The sequence below is a fragment of the Esox lucius genome, chromosome 14 (genome assembly GCF_011004845.1).
Source record: "Esox lucius isolate fEsoLuc1 chromosome 14, fEsoLuc1.pri, whole genome shotgun sequence".
Classification (NCBI taxonomy): Eukaryota; Metazoa; Chordata; class Actinopteri; order Esociformes; family Esocidae; genus Esox; species Esox lucius.
In genome coordinates, this window is record NC_047582.1 from 30,508,561 (window position 1) to 30,526,971 (window position 18,411).

The following is an 18,411-nucleotide window of genomic DNA, read 5'->3' on the forward strand; positions in this document are numbered from 1 at the left end:
ACAAGAAACTTCAGAAGCATTGTTCGGATCAGCGACGTCAACTGGCTAACTGGTTGGCAAAAAGCAAAACGCTTCTGTTCTGTATTACTTATTAAGTGAGAAATAAAGTCTTAATGTGCATGATTTGCACTCACATGTCGCTGGCGATGGAGGAGTTCCTGGACATGGACTTGGGCGACAGGTCGTAGTCCGAGTCAGAGCGGTAGAGGAACGATTCTCTCCTCTGACTGTGGACAAAGTTGGCCTGCAGGATGAGGCCTGAGCCCGGGCTGGCCATGGGATCCAGAGGGCTGCGTCCTGAAGAAGTGCCATTGTCCACGTCGAAGCTACAGGCGGACAGAGAGAGAGAGAGAGAGAGCAAAATTGAAGGTTAGAGGATTTAAGGTCTCTCCGTGTCAGGCTAAGAATATACGCTTTTGCTCAGGGGTATTGGGAGACTTGTCCGTTTTTTTGTCCAATTAGGTAATTTGTAGACAGCATCCCCCCCCCCCCCCCCCCCCCCCCCCCAAGCACGCCAGGTGCGCATGTTTGAAACTGAACTCATTGTAGGTGTAGAGTCTCCAGACACGGCTGAGTTACCTAATAGGCACAGCTAATTGGGCTGTTTACTCAAGCTGCAATGACGTTTTTTTGTCCTTTGCTGGAGGTTAAGAGTGGATATTACCCCTGTTATCTAACGTAGCATCTGCCACATTGGCAGCACACGGACAGAGGGGGGACCTGGGGAGAGCCTGTAGGTCTGTCCTGGCGTGCAGGATAATCCTTCAGGTTGAAAAGTGGCTCACAGACAGCCAACCTTGTGGGGACCCAAAATAATATTCCCATTCCTACTTTTTCCCAGAACTAAACCTAACCCCAAGCACCTAATCTTAACCCAAACACCTAAGCCCAACCCTAACTCCTAAATCCTCAATTTTAACCCAACCCCATTTGTAAATTTTAAACTAAATATAACCCTTGAAGATAGCCTATTCCCTCATGGGGACCAGCCAAATGCCCCCAAATTTGTATTATTCTCCCCCCAACAGTTAAACACAGAAACAAACACACACGCATACATTTCAGTATAATCACACACACCTGAACACCAACACCACCTGAGGTCAGTCACACAGACACACACACAGCCAGGCACAGGGGATTCCCTCTCTATGACGTGGACCATTATACTGAAACGTTTGCCTGTGTGTTTCATTCTGTGTCATCTGCGGCCTTATCCGTTTAAACACCCTCTCAAGACAACTAATCCAAAGTGCGCCACCCCACAAGGAGGCTGGCGTCTATAAATGCTTACGACTGTCCTCTGTCTGCTATATTCATAGTCTCTCCGGTATGTCAGTCTTCATATGACGCACATGGCCACAGTCTATAAATACGAGAGCCACCTTGATCTAGTTCTTCCATTACATAAAACATATAACAGTGGCTTCTTCTGGGCTCTGCATCCATGTCAGGTGTTTGCGGTCAGTGTCTGTCCATACTCTGCGTATATATTGGACTGTTCAACATTGTTGAGTTGAGTTGGTTTTGGGAGCATCGTTTTCTTGATGGCATTGCCACTGCCTTAAATGAGAAATTGTTTATTTGTCATTTGCTTTGCGTCTTGGTATGTTGGGAACATATTAGATGGGGAACAGGTGATTCGATTATGGCAAAATGTTGATGTGGAAATGGTGCTTGAAAAGTGGAGGCTCTATGGTTTTAAATGAATAGTTGTTAGGCCATGCTTTAGTCCAAGGCTAGGTAATGGCTAGGTGATGTAAATGTTAGCTCTTGTAAATGTTTGTTATATGCTTAATGGACTCATTTATTCTGCCAGTGTGTGACTGCTGACTGTTGTTTCTGCCTTATATTTCACACCTATGAAGCAAACAACTTAATTTTTATGACACATAGAGCCTAGATCGTTAAATTATGTTTTTTGAGGAACATTGCTTGATTTTACTGGTCAATCTCAGTAAAAGCTAATTCACAGATGAGAAACTGCAGTCCTTTTGATGAGAAACAGACATCTCCATGACTGCGTCTGTGCAGGACGCCAAAACATTTTGATAGAAACCTGGTTTATGTTCACTGTTATTTTCCCTGGAAGCAATGCGAAATGAATAATCTGCTCAAAAACTTCACAAAGCCTTCTTTGGGATTCCTATCCTAAAATGGAAACTGGGAGCCAGTCCTGGTGTCAAAACGAGAACACCTTGACAAAGGGAGCGCCGTCATTCAGGCAGGAAAAAATATTAAGTTTGTTCGGTTTGGCTCTGGGTGTTAAAAAACTTTCAGTGACACCACTAAATCAAGGATACTATTGTGAATTCTCATTTACTTCTTAGTTTTCACAGTAAAGGTCCTTACAGAATTGCTGAAAAATGATCTGAAGTCAAAAGGGGATCATCTGCACAGTTAATAAATATAAAAGGATTAAGGATTGCATCAGTTTAATTGTCAACAGCAGAACCAAAACCTGACAGCTTTAAATTCACGTCCAAAACTGGAGAGATGCCAGGCTGCCGCATTGGGCACGTGAGGAGCAATTGTGGTTAACCTCCTTTGCTTAAGGGAAGAAAGACAGCTTTACTTTGACTTTGTCAGCTCAGGGTTTCGAACTTGCAACCTTTCGGTTTCCTGGCTCCGCACTCTGATCTCACAGCAGCTACACCCAATGGGCTCCAGTGTAGCTGAGTAGGGAGGAAGCTCCTCCCCCTCGGCGTCCCTGCCAAGCCACGAGGACACAGCCCCATTAGGCACCGTCCCACTTACATCTCAGACTGTCCCGGGCACATCTCACCCAGCAGTACCTACGCTGGGGTGGACAGCTAGCCACCTGGGAGCCCCTGTTTCTACACACATTTCCTCCAGCCTTACATGCCCCTAGAAATTAGCTGTAGCGCTGACTAAAGCAAGTCCATCCCTTCTGTGTGTGAGGCAAAAACCCATACAGTGGGCCTTCTGAGCTTCCCCTGGTCCGTGTGGAGGTGCACGTTCACTCATTGCAGGTGCCCATCGGGCATTGCCCATCATGCACAGTGCTCATTCCTCCGGCGGTAGCTGGAGTTGTAGCAGTAAGGAACGCCACCTCAGTCTCTGTGCTGCACGTAACTGATGGGATAATGGTCTTGTCTTAATGCAGAACGTCAAGTTGCCAAACGGTGCCTTCATACTAATTTGGAAATGTACCTATTTTCCTTCAAAAAATGCATTAGGCATTGAGTTCAAGAGTCAGTCAAAAGTAACATTTGTTTATCAGTAACAGGAAGAATCGCCTGTAATGATCAAACAACAATAAAGTCACATGCCACTAATAAGTACTCACACTGTTACAAAATTATAAACCGATACAACACAGATAAAGTGTATGTTACAAAAATGTTACCTGACTACTTCATCTACTAAAGATGTAACTGAATAATAAACTATTTAATAAATTGTACTGTAGACATACTTAAACATTAAATAATGAAAGAATACTACTTAAATAATGGAATGAAACAAATTATAAAAATGTCTACTGACTTTTGTAGATTTTTTTGAGTAGCACCTATTCAATTAGATTAAAGAATTTGGCTCGTTATATTGTTACAGTGCATAAAGCTATCGCTCATTCTCAGCTCAGAGAATAGCTCCAAACACAGACTCAATAAAACCATAACATATAGGTTTCATTTATTAAGTCATTGTCATCACGGACTGTATACGGAGTACGTGGGTTTACATTATTTTAATCTAGATGCATGGCTTTGTATGACACCAGTGAGCAACAAATCGGACCCACTCGACTGTAAAGAGGGTCCAGATGTAGGACTGGGCCCCACTGCCTATTCGATCTTAGTCATTAAGATTGTGAAGGTATAAGTGATCCAATAAGTGATCCAGTGGATCCTCTGACCAGCCCTGAGACACTATAAGAACACCAAGACAGATCCTTTGGGCTACATGAGCGTCCACTGGACTCAAAGAGGAAACTGTAGGTTACATTAAGAACCACGAAAGTCTGGAAGGCCGAAAGCCATGAGGGTTGAAACGGCTTAAAACAGTTTGACGCGCACTGAGCGATCCTTAAATGAAAACATGCAGGAATTAATAATAAAACCAACATTAATATGAACACCAACAACTTGACACATGCATGTACACACACACACACACATCAATATTTTCCCACATAAGATGAGGGCATGGTGTTGACAGGTTTGGGATTGAGGCACAGGACCTGGCCAGGCCTTGTACGTGGAAACGGACACCTGATCTGAAAACGATAGTGTTCACTAGGGGTACTTTGATACCTCCCACTGGCGCCTGGTGACAAAGAGAAGAACAAGCTACAGAAAGAGCATATAGTACACTGTCTCAGTGTTTATGTGTGTGTGTGTGTCTGTGTGTGTGTGTTGGGGCGGGGTCATTCTTTCTTGCGTGTCCGTAGTTGAAGTGGTTATTCCATTGGGCTTTTGACCAGTGTAAAAGATGAAACCAGTTTGACGGGTTGCAATAAGCCCCTGGTACAGCTACCGCGAAGCGATGGCTAACCACGTGACATGGTGGGCGTCCGAGCTTTTGTTCACCTTCCACTGGGGCAAGACGATGCGACGTCACGTCGTTGCTGCGTATTCTGCATGTGAGACCCCGCGGGGCCCCGTCCCCTGTGTTGGTCAGGTTATCGGTCTGTGTCAGTGGGGATATGACGCATTACTGGGGCCCCAGAGCAACGAGAGAGAGAGAGAGGGAGAGAGAGAGGGAGAGAGAGAGGGAGAGGGAGGGAGAGAGAGAGGGAGAGAGAGAGGGAGAGAGAGAGGGAGAGAGAGAGGGAGTGAGCCTGACCCTTCATCAGATGCAGCAATGTGATGTGGATGTGAAAGACAAAAGGATGGGAATGGACCTGGGGGACGGACGAGTAAAAAAGCGTCTCAGGAGAGAAGAGAGACCGGAGAGGGAGATGAGAAATGAAATGGGGAGGAAGAGAAGGTGAGAGGAGACGAATACAGCAACAGAGAGACAAAGTGAGTGAGGGGGGAGGGAGGGAGGGAGGGACAGTGGCGCCCTTGGCCTACTTCTGCAGAGGTCATCTCTAGCACTTCACACACACATGCAAACATGCACGTACACATACACACAGACATTACAGACAAACACACACACAGCCTTAGGAGGCACCTGGCATGTGTCAAAACACCTTTGGAGAAACCAGGATAAGGTATTCTATACCAGGGGTCACACTGGAACCAGGATAAAGTAGTCTATACCAGGGGTCACACTGGAACCTGGATAAGGAATTCTATACCAGGGGTCACACTGGAACCTGGATAAGGAATTCTATACCAGGGGTCACACTGGAACCAGGATAAAGTAGTCTATACCAGGGGTCACACTGGAACCTGGATAAGGTATTCTATACCAGGGGTCACATTGGAACCAGGATAAGGTATTCTATACCAAGGGTCACATTGGAACCAGGATAAGGTATTCTATACCAAGGGTCACATTGGAACCAGGATAAGGTAGTCTATACCAGTCGCATCCAACTGACTCTTCCACATGTCAGGTCATCCAAGTGTTCAGGTGTATGGTTTCTATCAGGTCTGACAGCCTTGTCTTTGAGCGTACACAGGCCTCCTTGAGTGTGTTCCATACTAAAGGACGGCCCCAGGAACAGTTAGACAGGTGCTCCAAGGATAAACACACTGCAGTGTGGAAACCAACAATGGCTGACACACACAGTCCACTCTCCACACACACACACACACACACGCGCAGACACACACACAACACAGCTTTAAAATAGCCTGTCTGGTTGGCTCAAGTGTCTACTGGGGACTAAGCACAGACTGTTTAGCAGATCCACTCAAAGTGAGGGAGACCAGTTGTCCCACACAAACACACAGGCTTTGGAACACACCATGGGTCTTCATGTGTTATTCTGCTATCTTCGCCAGCGAGAAGCAGTCAGGGATGAACGACTACTGTAAACTGTGAGCTGTTATAAATGGTTATAGAGTTTCCATTGGCTGTATGATGGCTTATGTAAGGATTTGTTATTCATATAGAACATTTGGCTGACATTTTTTCTTACAAATGATCCACAAGAGTCAGTCTGTATAAATGGATGTTTATCGCACGCTCCCAACGTTCTCGTCCCCCACCAGGAAAATAAACAAGTCCCATTCTAATGTAACCCTCGTCTGAGGGGGGACAGAGCTGTGAGGCACCTGCTTTCATCAAAGCAGAGGGAGAATTGGTCACGCGTGCTATTTCACACTCAGTCACACAGCTCTCCTTACACACGGATGAAATCTGACTCGAGAACTACTCTGGAACAGCTAATATTACTGACACGCATGTAGATGCAAACACACACCACACACACACACACACACACACACACACAGATTCAATCCCTCTTGACAAGAAAACACTGCTTTGAAGCAAAGAGTTTGACATTTAAAACAGCACCCATCACCACGATCATGTGCCAAACACGTCACACTACTAGAGTCTGTTAAGGTGAGACAGGCAAACTTTACCAGATCGAGATTCCATCAGTGTTTCGCAGGGAGCTGGTAGAGCGCGACCGCGGCTTCATAACGATGCTCATGATGACACTGCTGACTGATTCTTTCTCGCCTTCCACCGGACCTGGGCTTCTTACCTCCTCAGGCTAAAGTGGAAGTGGATCGGGAACTGGGCTATCTACTTGGCTGGTTAACGGCAGGTCCGGTAGCCACTCCAACTAGCCCTACGTGGGTCTCCCTCGCACTGCTTATCTCTAGCTCTCCTTTTCCTCTTGCACACTTTCTCTCTCTCTCCCTACAGTTTCTTCCTCGGTCACTCTTTCTCTCTCTCGCTCTTTCACACTAGAGTTTCGTCCTCAGTCACTCTTTCTCTCGCTCTTTCGCACTACCGCTTCTTCCTCAATCTCCCTTTCTCTCTTTCTCTCGCTCTTTCACACTACCGTTTCTTCCTCAATCTCTCCGTCTTTTTCTCACACTACTTCTTGCTTTACTGTCTGTCGTCTGCCAAAGTATCTCCGTCACTATTTAACTACTGGTCTACTTCTATCTGCATTATCCTCTGTTTCACTCAGTTCTCACTGCCCTCGCTTTTCTCTGTCTTTCCTTCTCTTTCCAATATTTATTTTCCCTCTCTCTCCCCCTCCCTCCCTCCCTCCCTCCTTCAGGGTAGACTAATGTCTCCTCCCCCCTCATCACATCTCTTCTCTCCTCCCCCTTTCTTTTTCTCCTCTCTTCCATCTTTCACCCCCTCCTCTCTCTGTATTTGTCTCCTGTGTGTGAGTGTGTGTGTGTGTGTGTGTGGTTGGCTGGCTGGCTGTGGGGAGTAGAAGCCCCAAGCGGTCTGTGTGTATCTATAACTGTCTGTGTGTGTGTGTCTGCATGTGTGTGTGTGTCTGTGTGTGTGTGTGTGTGTGTGTGTGAGACAGAGTCCACCTGAGGGCTCCGTCTGTCTTTGTGTGTATGTGCCATGTTTCAGAGTAGAAGCGACAGTGGCCCTAGGATCGGTGTGTGTGTGTGTGTGTGTGTGTGAGAGAGCATTGGAGTGTGCATGCGCATGCCAGCTGGTGACACAACACGTCACAAGCAAACAGACACACACACATTGAGTATATTTACTCCACATGGCGCACAGCAAAGTCTACTAAGATCATCATGGACTTGAGCCACATCGGCCATGGGCGGTTTCAGCTGCTCCCATCCAGCAGAAAGAGAGGATTCAGGAGCATCCAGCAGACAGAGAGGATTCAGGAGCATCCAGGGCAGAGAGGCTGAAAACGAGCTTCTAACCCCCAGACTGTTGTACTGCAAAACTAACCTCCCATCTGTCCTGAATTCTGAATAGCCTCTGTTTGCACATCCTGTCGAACCGATCACCAAATTATTTTTCTACACCAGGAAAGTACTGAGAGACTCAGTTATAAACAGCAGGCTTGATCATTGTAATATATTCCTGTCTGGTCTTCCCACAAAAAAAAACTATACAGTGTGTTTTTTAGAATGCATCACCCCAAATGCTAACGAAGATCAGAAGAGAACACAATGAAGACACTTCATTGGCTGCTGTCCCCCCCGCCCAGCTCGATTACTCATTCACTTCCTCTCATCCCGCAATCTATTTATGTAATTAAAATTGAACACGTGATCTGTCCTACTCAGTTACACTTGATTTAAAGTACCAAGCTAGTCCCTCAGATCATCTGGGACTGGCCTTTTAGTTGCTCCAAAGGTCAAACTGTTTGGTGTGGCCTCTTTCATGCACAATGTAACTGTCGTTCGAAACAGCACACCAGAAAATCTGAGGGCATCAGAAACAGTCAATTTACACACACAAAAAAACACGAGGGACTGATTTTAATGGGAGATTTTTGTTATATTTTCTATCTATAATCATTTATTTATTGTTATCCCTTTTTTAAAGAGGAATTTCTTTAGGGAATAGTATCAACTTTATTTAAATACTTATAAACCCTTACCTGCATTGACACCTGCTATAATGTGGCGAACTACAATAAAACACAGAGTCAGAGAGAGGCACAGAAGAAAAAAATGGAGACAGAGACAGACAGAAAGACAGAAAAGAGGCAAAAAGCGAGAGTGAGAGCAGAGAAGACAGCCGGAGGCTTAATTACTCCGGTGGAACTACACTGAAGTACACAGTACCCTACAAGCCTGCATGCCATGAACCAGCACATACAGCACATGGACAGTAACACTATGTAAGGACAAGACACACAGGCTCCGCACCAAATTAACACTACAACCACCCCAGCCGCCTTGTCCCTAAATATCCCTTTTACTTTCCCCTCAACGTCAAGGACAAAGTAAGCTTTACGCGACTGTTGTTTTTTCTCGATTCAGCGGTTCACAAATTCATTCAGACAATTCAAGCAGAGCAAGGAAGTAGAGGTGGAGACAGAGAGAGCGCCTACGCCATTACTAGAACAGCCTCATACCATAAACAAAAAGGGGATGTCTGGTCGGTTGGACAGATCTGCCTAGTGGACTTGCTGTGAGGCGTGTGGGTTTGATCCTTCTCATGAACAGGGGTTTGGGAGGCTGTTTGGGTGAGGCGTGTGGGTTTGATCCTTCTCATGAACAGGGGTTTGGGAGGCTGTTTGGGTGAGGCGTGTGGGTTTGATCCTTCTCATGAACAGGGGTTTGGGAGGCTGTTTGGGTGAGGCGTGTGGGTTTGATCCTTCTCATGAACAGGGGTTTGGGAGGCTGTTTGGGTGAGGCGTGTGGGTTTGATCCATCTCATGAACAGGGGTTTGGGAGGCTGTTTGGGTGAGGCGTGTGGGTCTGATCCTTCTCATGAACAGGGGTTTGGGAGGCTGTTTGGGTGAGGCGTGTGCGTTTGATCCTTCTCATGAACAGGGGTTTGGGAGGCTGTTTGGGTGAGGCGTGTGGGTTTGATCCTTCTCATGAACAGGGGTTTGGGAGGCTGTTTGGGTGAGGCGTGTGGGTTTGATCCTTCTCATGAACAGGGGTTTGGGAGGCTGTTTGGGTGAGGCGTGTGGGTTTGATCCTTCTCATGAACAGGGGTTTGGGAGGCTGTTTGGGTGAGGCGTGTGGGTTTGATCCTTCTCATGAACAGGGGTTTAGGAGGCTGTTTGGGTGAGGCGTGTGGGTTTGATCCTTCTTATGAACAGGGGTTTGGGAGGCTGTTTGGGTGAGGCGTGTGGGTTTGATCCTTCTCATGAACAGGGGTTTGGGAGGCTGTTTGGGTGAGGCGTGTGGGTTTGATCCTTCTCATGAACAGGGGTTTGGGAGGCTGTTTGGGTGAGGCGTGTGGGTCTGATCCTTCTTATGAACAGGGGTTTGGGAGGCTGTTTGGGTGAGGCGTGTGGGTTTGATCCTTCTTATGAACAGGGGTTTGGGAGGCTGTTTGGGTGAGGCGTGTGGGTTTGATCCTTCTCATGAACAGGGGTTTGGGAGGCTGTTTGGGTGAGGCGTGTGGGTCTGATCCTTCTTATGAACAGGGGTTTGGGAGGCTGTTTGGGTGAGGCGTGTGGGTCTGATCCTTCTCATGAACAGGGGTTTGGGAGGCTGTTTGGGTGAGGCGTGTGGGTTTGATCCTTCTCATGAACAGGGGTTTGGGAGGCTGTTTGGGTGAGGCGTGTGGGTCTGATCCTTCTTATGAACAGGGGTTTGGGAGGCTGTTTGGGTGAGGCGTGTAGGTCTGATCCTTCTTATGAACAGGGGTTTGGGAGGCTGTTTGGGTGAGGCGTGTGGGTCTGATCCTTCTTATGAACAGGGGTTTGGGAGGCTGTTTGGGTGAGGCGTGTGGGTCTGATCCTTCTTATGAACAGGGGTTTGGGAGGTTGTTTGGGTGAGGCGTGTGGGTCTGATCCTTCTTATGAACAGGGGTTTGGGAGGCTATGTGGGTGAGGCGTGTGGGTCTGATCCTTCTTATGAACAGGGGTTTGGGAGGCTGTTTGGGTGAGGCGTGTGGGTCTGATCCTTCTTATGAACAGGGGTTTGGGAGGCTGTTTGGGTGAGGCGTGTGGGTCTGATCCTTCTTATGAACAGGGGTTTGGGAGGCTGTTTGGGTGAGGCGTGTGGGTTTGATCCTTCTTATGAACAGGGGTTTGGGAGGCTGTTTGGGTGAGGCGTGTGGGTCTGATCCTTCTTATGAACAGGGGTTTGGGAGGCTTTGTGGGTGAGGCGTGTGGGTCTGATCCTTCTTATGAACAGGGGTTTGGGAGGCTGTTTGGGTGAGGCGTGTGGGTCTGATCCTTCTTATGAACAGGGGTTTGGGAGGCTGTTTGGGTGACTGTGCTCTGAATTTCACAACGGTCTGCAACTAAGGAAGTGACTTTTGCCCGTACCTCCCACTCATAGTGCATTGAATTGCTTCAGGACCTAGCATGACGGAAATTCTCTCCTGACACTATGTGGTTTCTATAAGGAACTGTTGTATTGCAGTACCCGTGAAAAGTTGTTGTACTGTATGTGATATGATTTCTGATCAAATATATATATTTCTATATATAATTATATATTCTTTTTACATATACGTAAAATATATATGGCCTAATGTCAGATAGGAATGGGATTGTCATCATAATGTTATGCATATTGATCCGTAAGTCACTGCACAGCATTGAGTTACTTCTGAACACCTACAGTAACATCACACTCAGGAATGAGGCCCTACAGTGGGATTGGATTTCAGTTGTGATGGTCCCAAAAAATGACCAAGTGGCCCTCTTGTGGTGAACTGTTGACTGCTACCGTACAACTAAAAAGACTACAGGCATTCCCAAGCATCAACACTGGAGATATTGTGCTCAGGCACGCCATTTAAGCCTAGAGCGGGGGAATGTTAGGTTCACACTGGGATTAAGGTTAGACGTGAATCTTACTTGGAAATACCTGGAACACAGAGTTATGGCATTCTCCCAGTTAAGTCATTAGTGGCTTTGACTAAAACACTGCGTAAGTAAGCATCCATATCGTTCCCTTTCTCTAGGCTGTACCTGCTTTGTTTTTGGTGCTTGGGGCCTCATCAGCTCCGTCAAAGAGCAAAAAAGCTATGTTGAGTTAGCACTATCGTTTCGACAGCACAAACATCATTCTCAATGACCACTATTACTTGGCTGCATTAGGAAGGATGATGATGGTGTACAGGTGGATGGAGTTCACAGGGAGAGAGGACTGTTTTCCATTTGGCCAGGTCAGTGAGAAAGAGGTGGAAAAACGTGTCAACCGCCGACAATAATAAACCGTCAGGTGTGGACAAGCTTGATGGAAAACTACCAAGAGTGGCCGCACACTGTATTGCCATCCGTGTTTGCCGTGTCTTTAACCGAAGCCAACGGGGATATCCATGTGAAGGGGTGTCTGTGGAAGGAAGCTAAGGTGACGTCACCACCGAAATAACAAAGCACAGCCTGCCAGCTATAACGGGTGCGCGGGAAACGCGTCTTCTTCCCCAAAGAAATGCTTTCACATAAGCATACGGACTGGAGTACACATATATCAGCATACATATTGATCATAATTTCTTATTCGGGGGAAAAAAATAACAGTTTTGCATGGCTTATCCTGACAGACCCAGAGAGTGTTCTTCAACAGGGACTTCTCTAACATCAGATATGCTCATCATGGTGTCTCTTAGGACAGACGTATTAGGCCATTGCACTTCTGCATTTCCACTGTCAATGTACCACATGACAGCCCCAGACCACAGCCAGGGACTTCACAGACACTCTCTACAAGGGGCTGATACAATAGATGACTAACAGCAAATACATTTTCGCTTTAATTACTGTGCTTGATTTAAAACAATATTCGAAGAACTGGCCAGAACCTCAGCCAGAACTGGAGTTATTTACAGAGTGGACCCCTGAGACAGTTTAAAAGGTAAATTGGTCAGCTATCAGTTTGACAAATGTGTTAATCTGTCCTGGTGAACATGTATTGTCCCATCATTTTTATGTTTCAGAAAATATTCTGTTTAAAAACATACTGTATCATTAACTGCATTGAATGTGCATGTGAATGTCATTAACTATGAATGTTGTGTAAGTTATAGTTTTGTTGGTTATTTACGTCTTGCAATATTTTCTTTGTGTTTTTTAAGTTAATATAATATAATCAATATTAAGTATGTTGTTTGTCTACAGTGTTTCTGAACTCTGTCCTGTGTCTTATGTTTTATGTTACTGTGGAATCCACAAAGAGTAACTGCTACATGTGCAACAGCTAATGGGGACCATAACAAACTAAATAAAACATTTGTTAGGGGACATTCATCTTGAAACATAATTTTCTTTTTTTTTTTTATCATTATGAAACCAGTTGCTGAAATATTTTCTCACCACGTAAAGGAAGTTTCATTAATGAATATTCAATGAGTAGAAACCGCACACCATTCATACAGAAGATGTTCTTTTTGTGGCAGAAGATTCGTCATTTTATTACATTAGAAGAAAAACATAGCATGCTTCTTCTTTACCATAGTTGCAACGAGCATCCTTGGGGGTGGTTTGGTCTTGTTTTTTATTGATTTACTTAAAAAAAAAAAAATACCTTAATGACAAGCAAATCCTGAATGTAAGCGTTTCTGGACTTCACAATTCATGAAGTTGGATGTTTATACTCCCATATTTCTGTGACTGAAACCCTTTAAAAAACTATATGATGTAATGATGGGTTCAAAACCCTCCCAGTCTTCTTCCCTGCACTATTACACACTTCTTCATTTCTACAACCACAAAGAAAATATCTGCTCTTTAGACTCGCATTGTAACTAGCAGTTGGGCTTCTTTCTGAGATCTTGCTAAACGTGAAGCAACCAGAAATGTTCTGCGGAAGCAGGACCAATAGTCAAAAATCTTCAGCAGATTATCTTAGTGTGAAACCACAACAAAACGTATGACCAACGTATCTACTAATGTGTCCGCATGCATTTAGTATTTACAAGATCCCAATCATCAAGCACCGATGTAGACCTGTTTCCTCATGTAGTTGTAGTATGAAGCAGACTGTGACACAGTTGAGATTAGAATCATCATGTTCACACACCTCCCCCCTCCTTTACGAGACCACAGTTAGGGAAGTCAAACGGCAATATACTTCTCTAATACACATGTCAAGAACCTTGCCATTTAGAGTGCTTCCAAAAGGTTCTCTGTGGTGAATCATTGAAGATCACAGTCAACCACACAAAATATACAGAAAAAGTTAATTGTTGTTTCATATTACCTTACCCTAACCCCATTGGATGGGACTAGCGGTGCAAATCCAGGCTCAACCCACTACACCACTGTTTCCCAATCTTGGTTCTGGGCACTCAAATGACGACAAAAACTCAGACCTTCTGCAGCTTCAATGCATTTCCCCACAAAAGCTGGAGCATAACTTACACCGCTTGGTATCATGTCTCATAAAAGCATAAGATTCACCTGAGAGGTTAGTCCAGCTCTGGGAATCGATCTAGCAGCCTTGCGGACGCTGGTCAGACACTTCTACCACTGGGCTACCAGCCGTCCTTTATAGGCTGTTGTAAGCGTTTTTTAGAACAGCATGTTACTTAAGAGCTCACCTCACTAAGCTGTACAATACAGAAGCTTAGGAAGTGAAGAAGCTGAGGACAGCATTTGGCAAGGACCTATGGAACAATATAAAGCCACCCAGACGAAGAAGAAAAACATTGCATTTAAATGTTTCTGCATTTTACGGGATTTTATTTATTTGAAAACGCTGCCATGTAATAATACATTAGAAATAAAGATTCCTTTCTTCCAAACTGATTATACGGATTTTCTATTTTTGTAACTACCTTGTTGGACAGCAAAGCTTGAACATTTTCTGGCCACACAGGTTCTAGCTAGAGTCCATGTCACTATCACAGAAAAACAGCAAAATGGTATTATTTCAGTTGTCACTGTTTAGTCCGCATGCTTCGTTTACAAAGCATATGACAGACCTTCACACTTTCAAGACAGATCACTCAGAGACGAGCCCTAGTGGAAAATGTCCACTGTACGTCATAATGGCACCATTAATTAAGACACCGAAACACTCAGCCATATTCCTTCCATTGAACTGACACAGACTACACTCATTCACCAGTACTTCTGAATGTGTCCAACAGAAACATCTCAGTCAGCCCTGTAACCTGTCCCTGACCAGACTGACAGAACAGTCACAACATTGACATGGCAATTAGGGCAGTTAGGCGTCCTACCTGTAGGATTTCAGAAGTCGTTTTCGCTTAGCGCCCCTGCTCGAAAACTGGCCAGGGGACCCAGGTTTCCAGGGGCACAGTGCAGAAGCCCAAATTGTCTGGTCTGGTGGCTCCATGACAGACCTCGGGGAGGACACTAGAAGCCCGACTGCAGGGGGACGCTGAGTGTGTGTCGGCATAAAAGGCTGCTGACTAACTGTGTAGCACTTCCTGGAGAAGATCGCAAAGTGCCCAAAGCTCTGTCTCAATTCTCTCTCTCTCTCTCTCTCTCTCTCTCACTTCCTTTCGTTCTCTCACTTTCTCTCTGTGTCTCCCGATTGCCCTCTCTCTTTCAATCTCGTTGCAACAAGACACACCTCCTTTTGGCTCTGATGCAAACGCCCAGGTACCCTCCTTCCTTCATAAGTACATTAGTGAATGAGCTCACTGCAGGGCTTGCCTTGGTGTCTATCCGTCATGCAGTGTTGTAGCAGCAGAATATGTGGTTGCAAACTAGTGGTAAAATGGCAGCGTTTCTCCCCTCTTGCTGTTAACAGTGACCCATGCATGCTTAAGCCAATCATGTAATTTTTTGTATTTCCTTTTTATCGTTTCCATGACAAATAAAAATAGCATCCAGTCAAGTCCAATTAGTAAGGACATATTCTATTGTTATTAACACTCAAATTAGGTGTTTTTGGGGGTTAATAACAAAGTTCATACACAGCATTTCTGTACCTGAGAAGTACTCATAGAAAAGGTAAACAGTTGATTTCCAACAGGTTTGCTTTTCCCCTCTGTCACACTGTTCACAAATACTAGTAGCTTTCATGGGAGTGGCACAATATCTGCTGATGTGCTTTTAGGAGCTTTGTTTTAGAGCTTTGAATATAAGCTGTGTAAAACAGAGACATCAATGCGACATCTAGGTGTTTCCTTAATTTACCCACTGCTTTACACGACAAGACAAACGTGCGTTAAGCATGTCACAAGGTGTTCAGAAAAATGACCACGTGGCTCAGGTAATACCTCAACTCAACCCAACTCAGGACCTCCGCCTGCGTTTGAAATGCATAAGGGCAGCCACTTTAGGTAGGTTTTGCACCTCCCTACCTGGTACACATCAGCAATATCACCAGCAGGTCCAGGAAAGCAACAGGGTGTGCAAGTTTTAGGGTTTGCTCAGGCCCAGCAGTGACACACCCGGTTTCATTTACCGACACATCCACACCTTGTTTAGTTAGACCTAAACCCTAAACCCTGGGTGTTCAGGGCTAACTGGACCAACAATGCTGTGGAACACCTGTGTGTGCCTTTTAAGGATACAAGGCATGGACTTTTCTTTATTGGATTCAATGACAGTTGACAAAATAAAGTGGAGGCAGTGTGTCTAGAAGTTGAGTGAAAGTTTATAGTAGAGATCACTTTTCTTGAGCAAAAATTCCAAATTATTTTTACTGTTCTGTTTGTGTTTGGGTAGTAACTAGTCTAGCTTGATGTCCTACAGTATGGACTCACCAACCACAGATTTATTTAACAGTATATATCAGTTAAAAAATTTTTTATGGAGGCTCTTATCTCTCATCATCATTGGGAATGTCTGCTAGCAGGCTAACAATATGTGACAAATATTATTTTAAGCATAGCAGCGTAACAACAATAGTTAGTTACAAAATATTTAGTTTGGTTAGCACATTTAATACCTCAGAATTAACAATTGAATCAACAACCAGGACTAAATTGTCCGGTGAAAAGAAATTCTGCATTTTAGGATGTGTACCCAAAATAATTTCCAGCGAGTAAATGTTGTTAAACACTATCATTCCACTATACTGCACAAGTAAACAATAGTGTGGCCCTTTTGTCAATTGTAAAATAAGCATTACTGGTGGATAAAAGTTGAAAACAAGGTTGTTTTTAATTCTTTGAAATGCCGCATTAATCTGTCTTGTTACAGTCAGAGTTTCCTACCTCATAGTCAGGTTAGCGCTAAAAACAGCTGACACTTCAAAACTTTAGTGGTGGTAAGCCTCTTAGAACCAAGCAGAACTGAAACGCGAGATTACATTTGGCATTTGAGAGATACTTAGGAGAGATCTTTTCTGACCAGGCACCTGAGTAAGGGATAGCTATGGTGAAATATGAGTATCCTGAAAGGGTTATGCTGAATTTAGAGTGACTAGATAATATAATCATTGTCTGGTACAGTACAGGTGATGACATGCCACAAGGCTAAACAATCCTGTTTATAAATAAGGTTCAAGTAGTGATGGAAATATTGCATCGAGCATAGTTTACTGTGGGTGACTAGGATTTCTCTCTGATTATGGCCTTACTAATAAAATACTTTTATTATGCCTATTAAAGGCAAATGGGATTAGCAACCAAGATAAACACACGGTTGAATGTTTCTCTCTTGAAGAATGAAGACGCTAGAGAATGAAGCAGACTGAAGAATGAAGCAGACCTTATATACACTCACCTAAAGGATTATTAGGAACACCTGTTCAATTTCTCATTAATCCAATTATCTAATCAACCAATCACATGGCAGTTGTTTCAATGCATTTAGGGGTGTGGTCCTGGTCAAGACAATCTCCTGAACTCCAAACTGAATGTCAGAATGGGAAAGAAAGGTGATTTAAGCAATTTTGAGCGTGGCATGGTTGTTGGTGCCAGACGGGCCGGTCTGAGTATTACACAATCTGCTCAGTTACTGGGATTTTCACGCACAACCATTTCTAGGGTCTACAAAGAATGGTGTGAAAAGGGAAAAACCTCCAGTATGCGGCAGTCCTGTGGGCGACAATGCCTTGTTGATGCTAGAGGTCAGAGGAGAATGGGCTGACTGATTCAAGCTGATAGAAGAGCAACTTTGACTGAAATAACCACTCGTTACAACCGAGGTATGCAGCAAAGCATTTGTGAAGCCACAACACGCACAACCTTGAGGCGGATGGGCTACAACAGCAGAAGACCCCACCGGGTACCACTCATCTCCACTACAAATAGGAAAAAGAGGCTACAATTTGCACGAGCTCACCAAAATTGGACAGTTGAAGACTGGAAGAATGTTGCCTGGTCTGATGAGTCTCGATTTCTGTTGAGACATTCAGATGGTAGAGTCAGAATTTGGTGTAAACAGAATGAGAACATGGATCCATCATGTCTTGTTACCACTGTGCAGGCTGGTGCTGTTGGTGTAATGGTGTGGGGGATGTTTTCTTGGCACACTTTAGGCCCTTTAGTGCCAATTGGGCATTGTTTAAATGCCACGGCATACCTGAGCATTGTTTCTGACCATGTCCATCCCTTTATGACCACCATGTACCCATCCTCTGATGGCTACTTCCAGCAGGATAATGCACCATGTCACAAAGCTCGAATCATTTCAAAATGAGTTCACTGTACTAAAATGGCCCCCACAGTCACCAGATCTCAACCCAATAAAGCATCTTTGGAATGTGGTGGAACGGGAGCTTCGTGCCTTGGATGTGCATCCCACAAATCTACTTCAACTGCAAGATGCTATCCTATCAATATGGGCCAACATTTCTAAAGAATGCTTTCAGCACCTTGTTGAATCAATGCCACGTAGAATTAAGGCATTTCTGAAGGCGAAAGGGGGTCAAACACAGTATTTGTATGGTGTTCCTAATAATCCTTTAGGTGAGTGTATATAGCATGGGTAAAGAAAAATTAAATTCAAATGAGACAAAAAACTTCTGTCAGATGTAT

At 44.7% G+C, this 18,411-nt stretch overlaps 1 protein-coding gene across 7 annotated transcripts in view; it reads right to left on the bottom strand.

The window, feature by feature from the left end:
- The window catches only part of LOC105021740 (cAMP-specific 3',5'-cyclic phosphodiesterase 4D), a 213,563-nt gene that overhangs the window by 36,265 nt on the left and 158,887 nt on the right, over positions 1 to 18,411 (bottom strand). For 3 of the 7 annotated variants that reach the window (XM_013137246.4, XM_013137245.4, XM_010889613.5), the window contains one exon: positions 135 to 326. In XM_013137246.4, the coding sequence (XP_012992700.2) occupies positions 135 to 326 (192 nt within the window). Of the gene's footprint in view, positions 1 to 134; positions 327 to 6,512; positions 7,128 to 13,709; positions 14,138 to 14,694; positions 14,900 to 18,411 lie in introns of those variants that run through there. The other 4 variants (XM_010889615.4, XM_010889614.4, XM_034297115.1 and 1 more) reach the window with 3 other exon arrangements.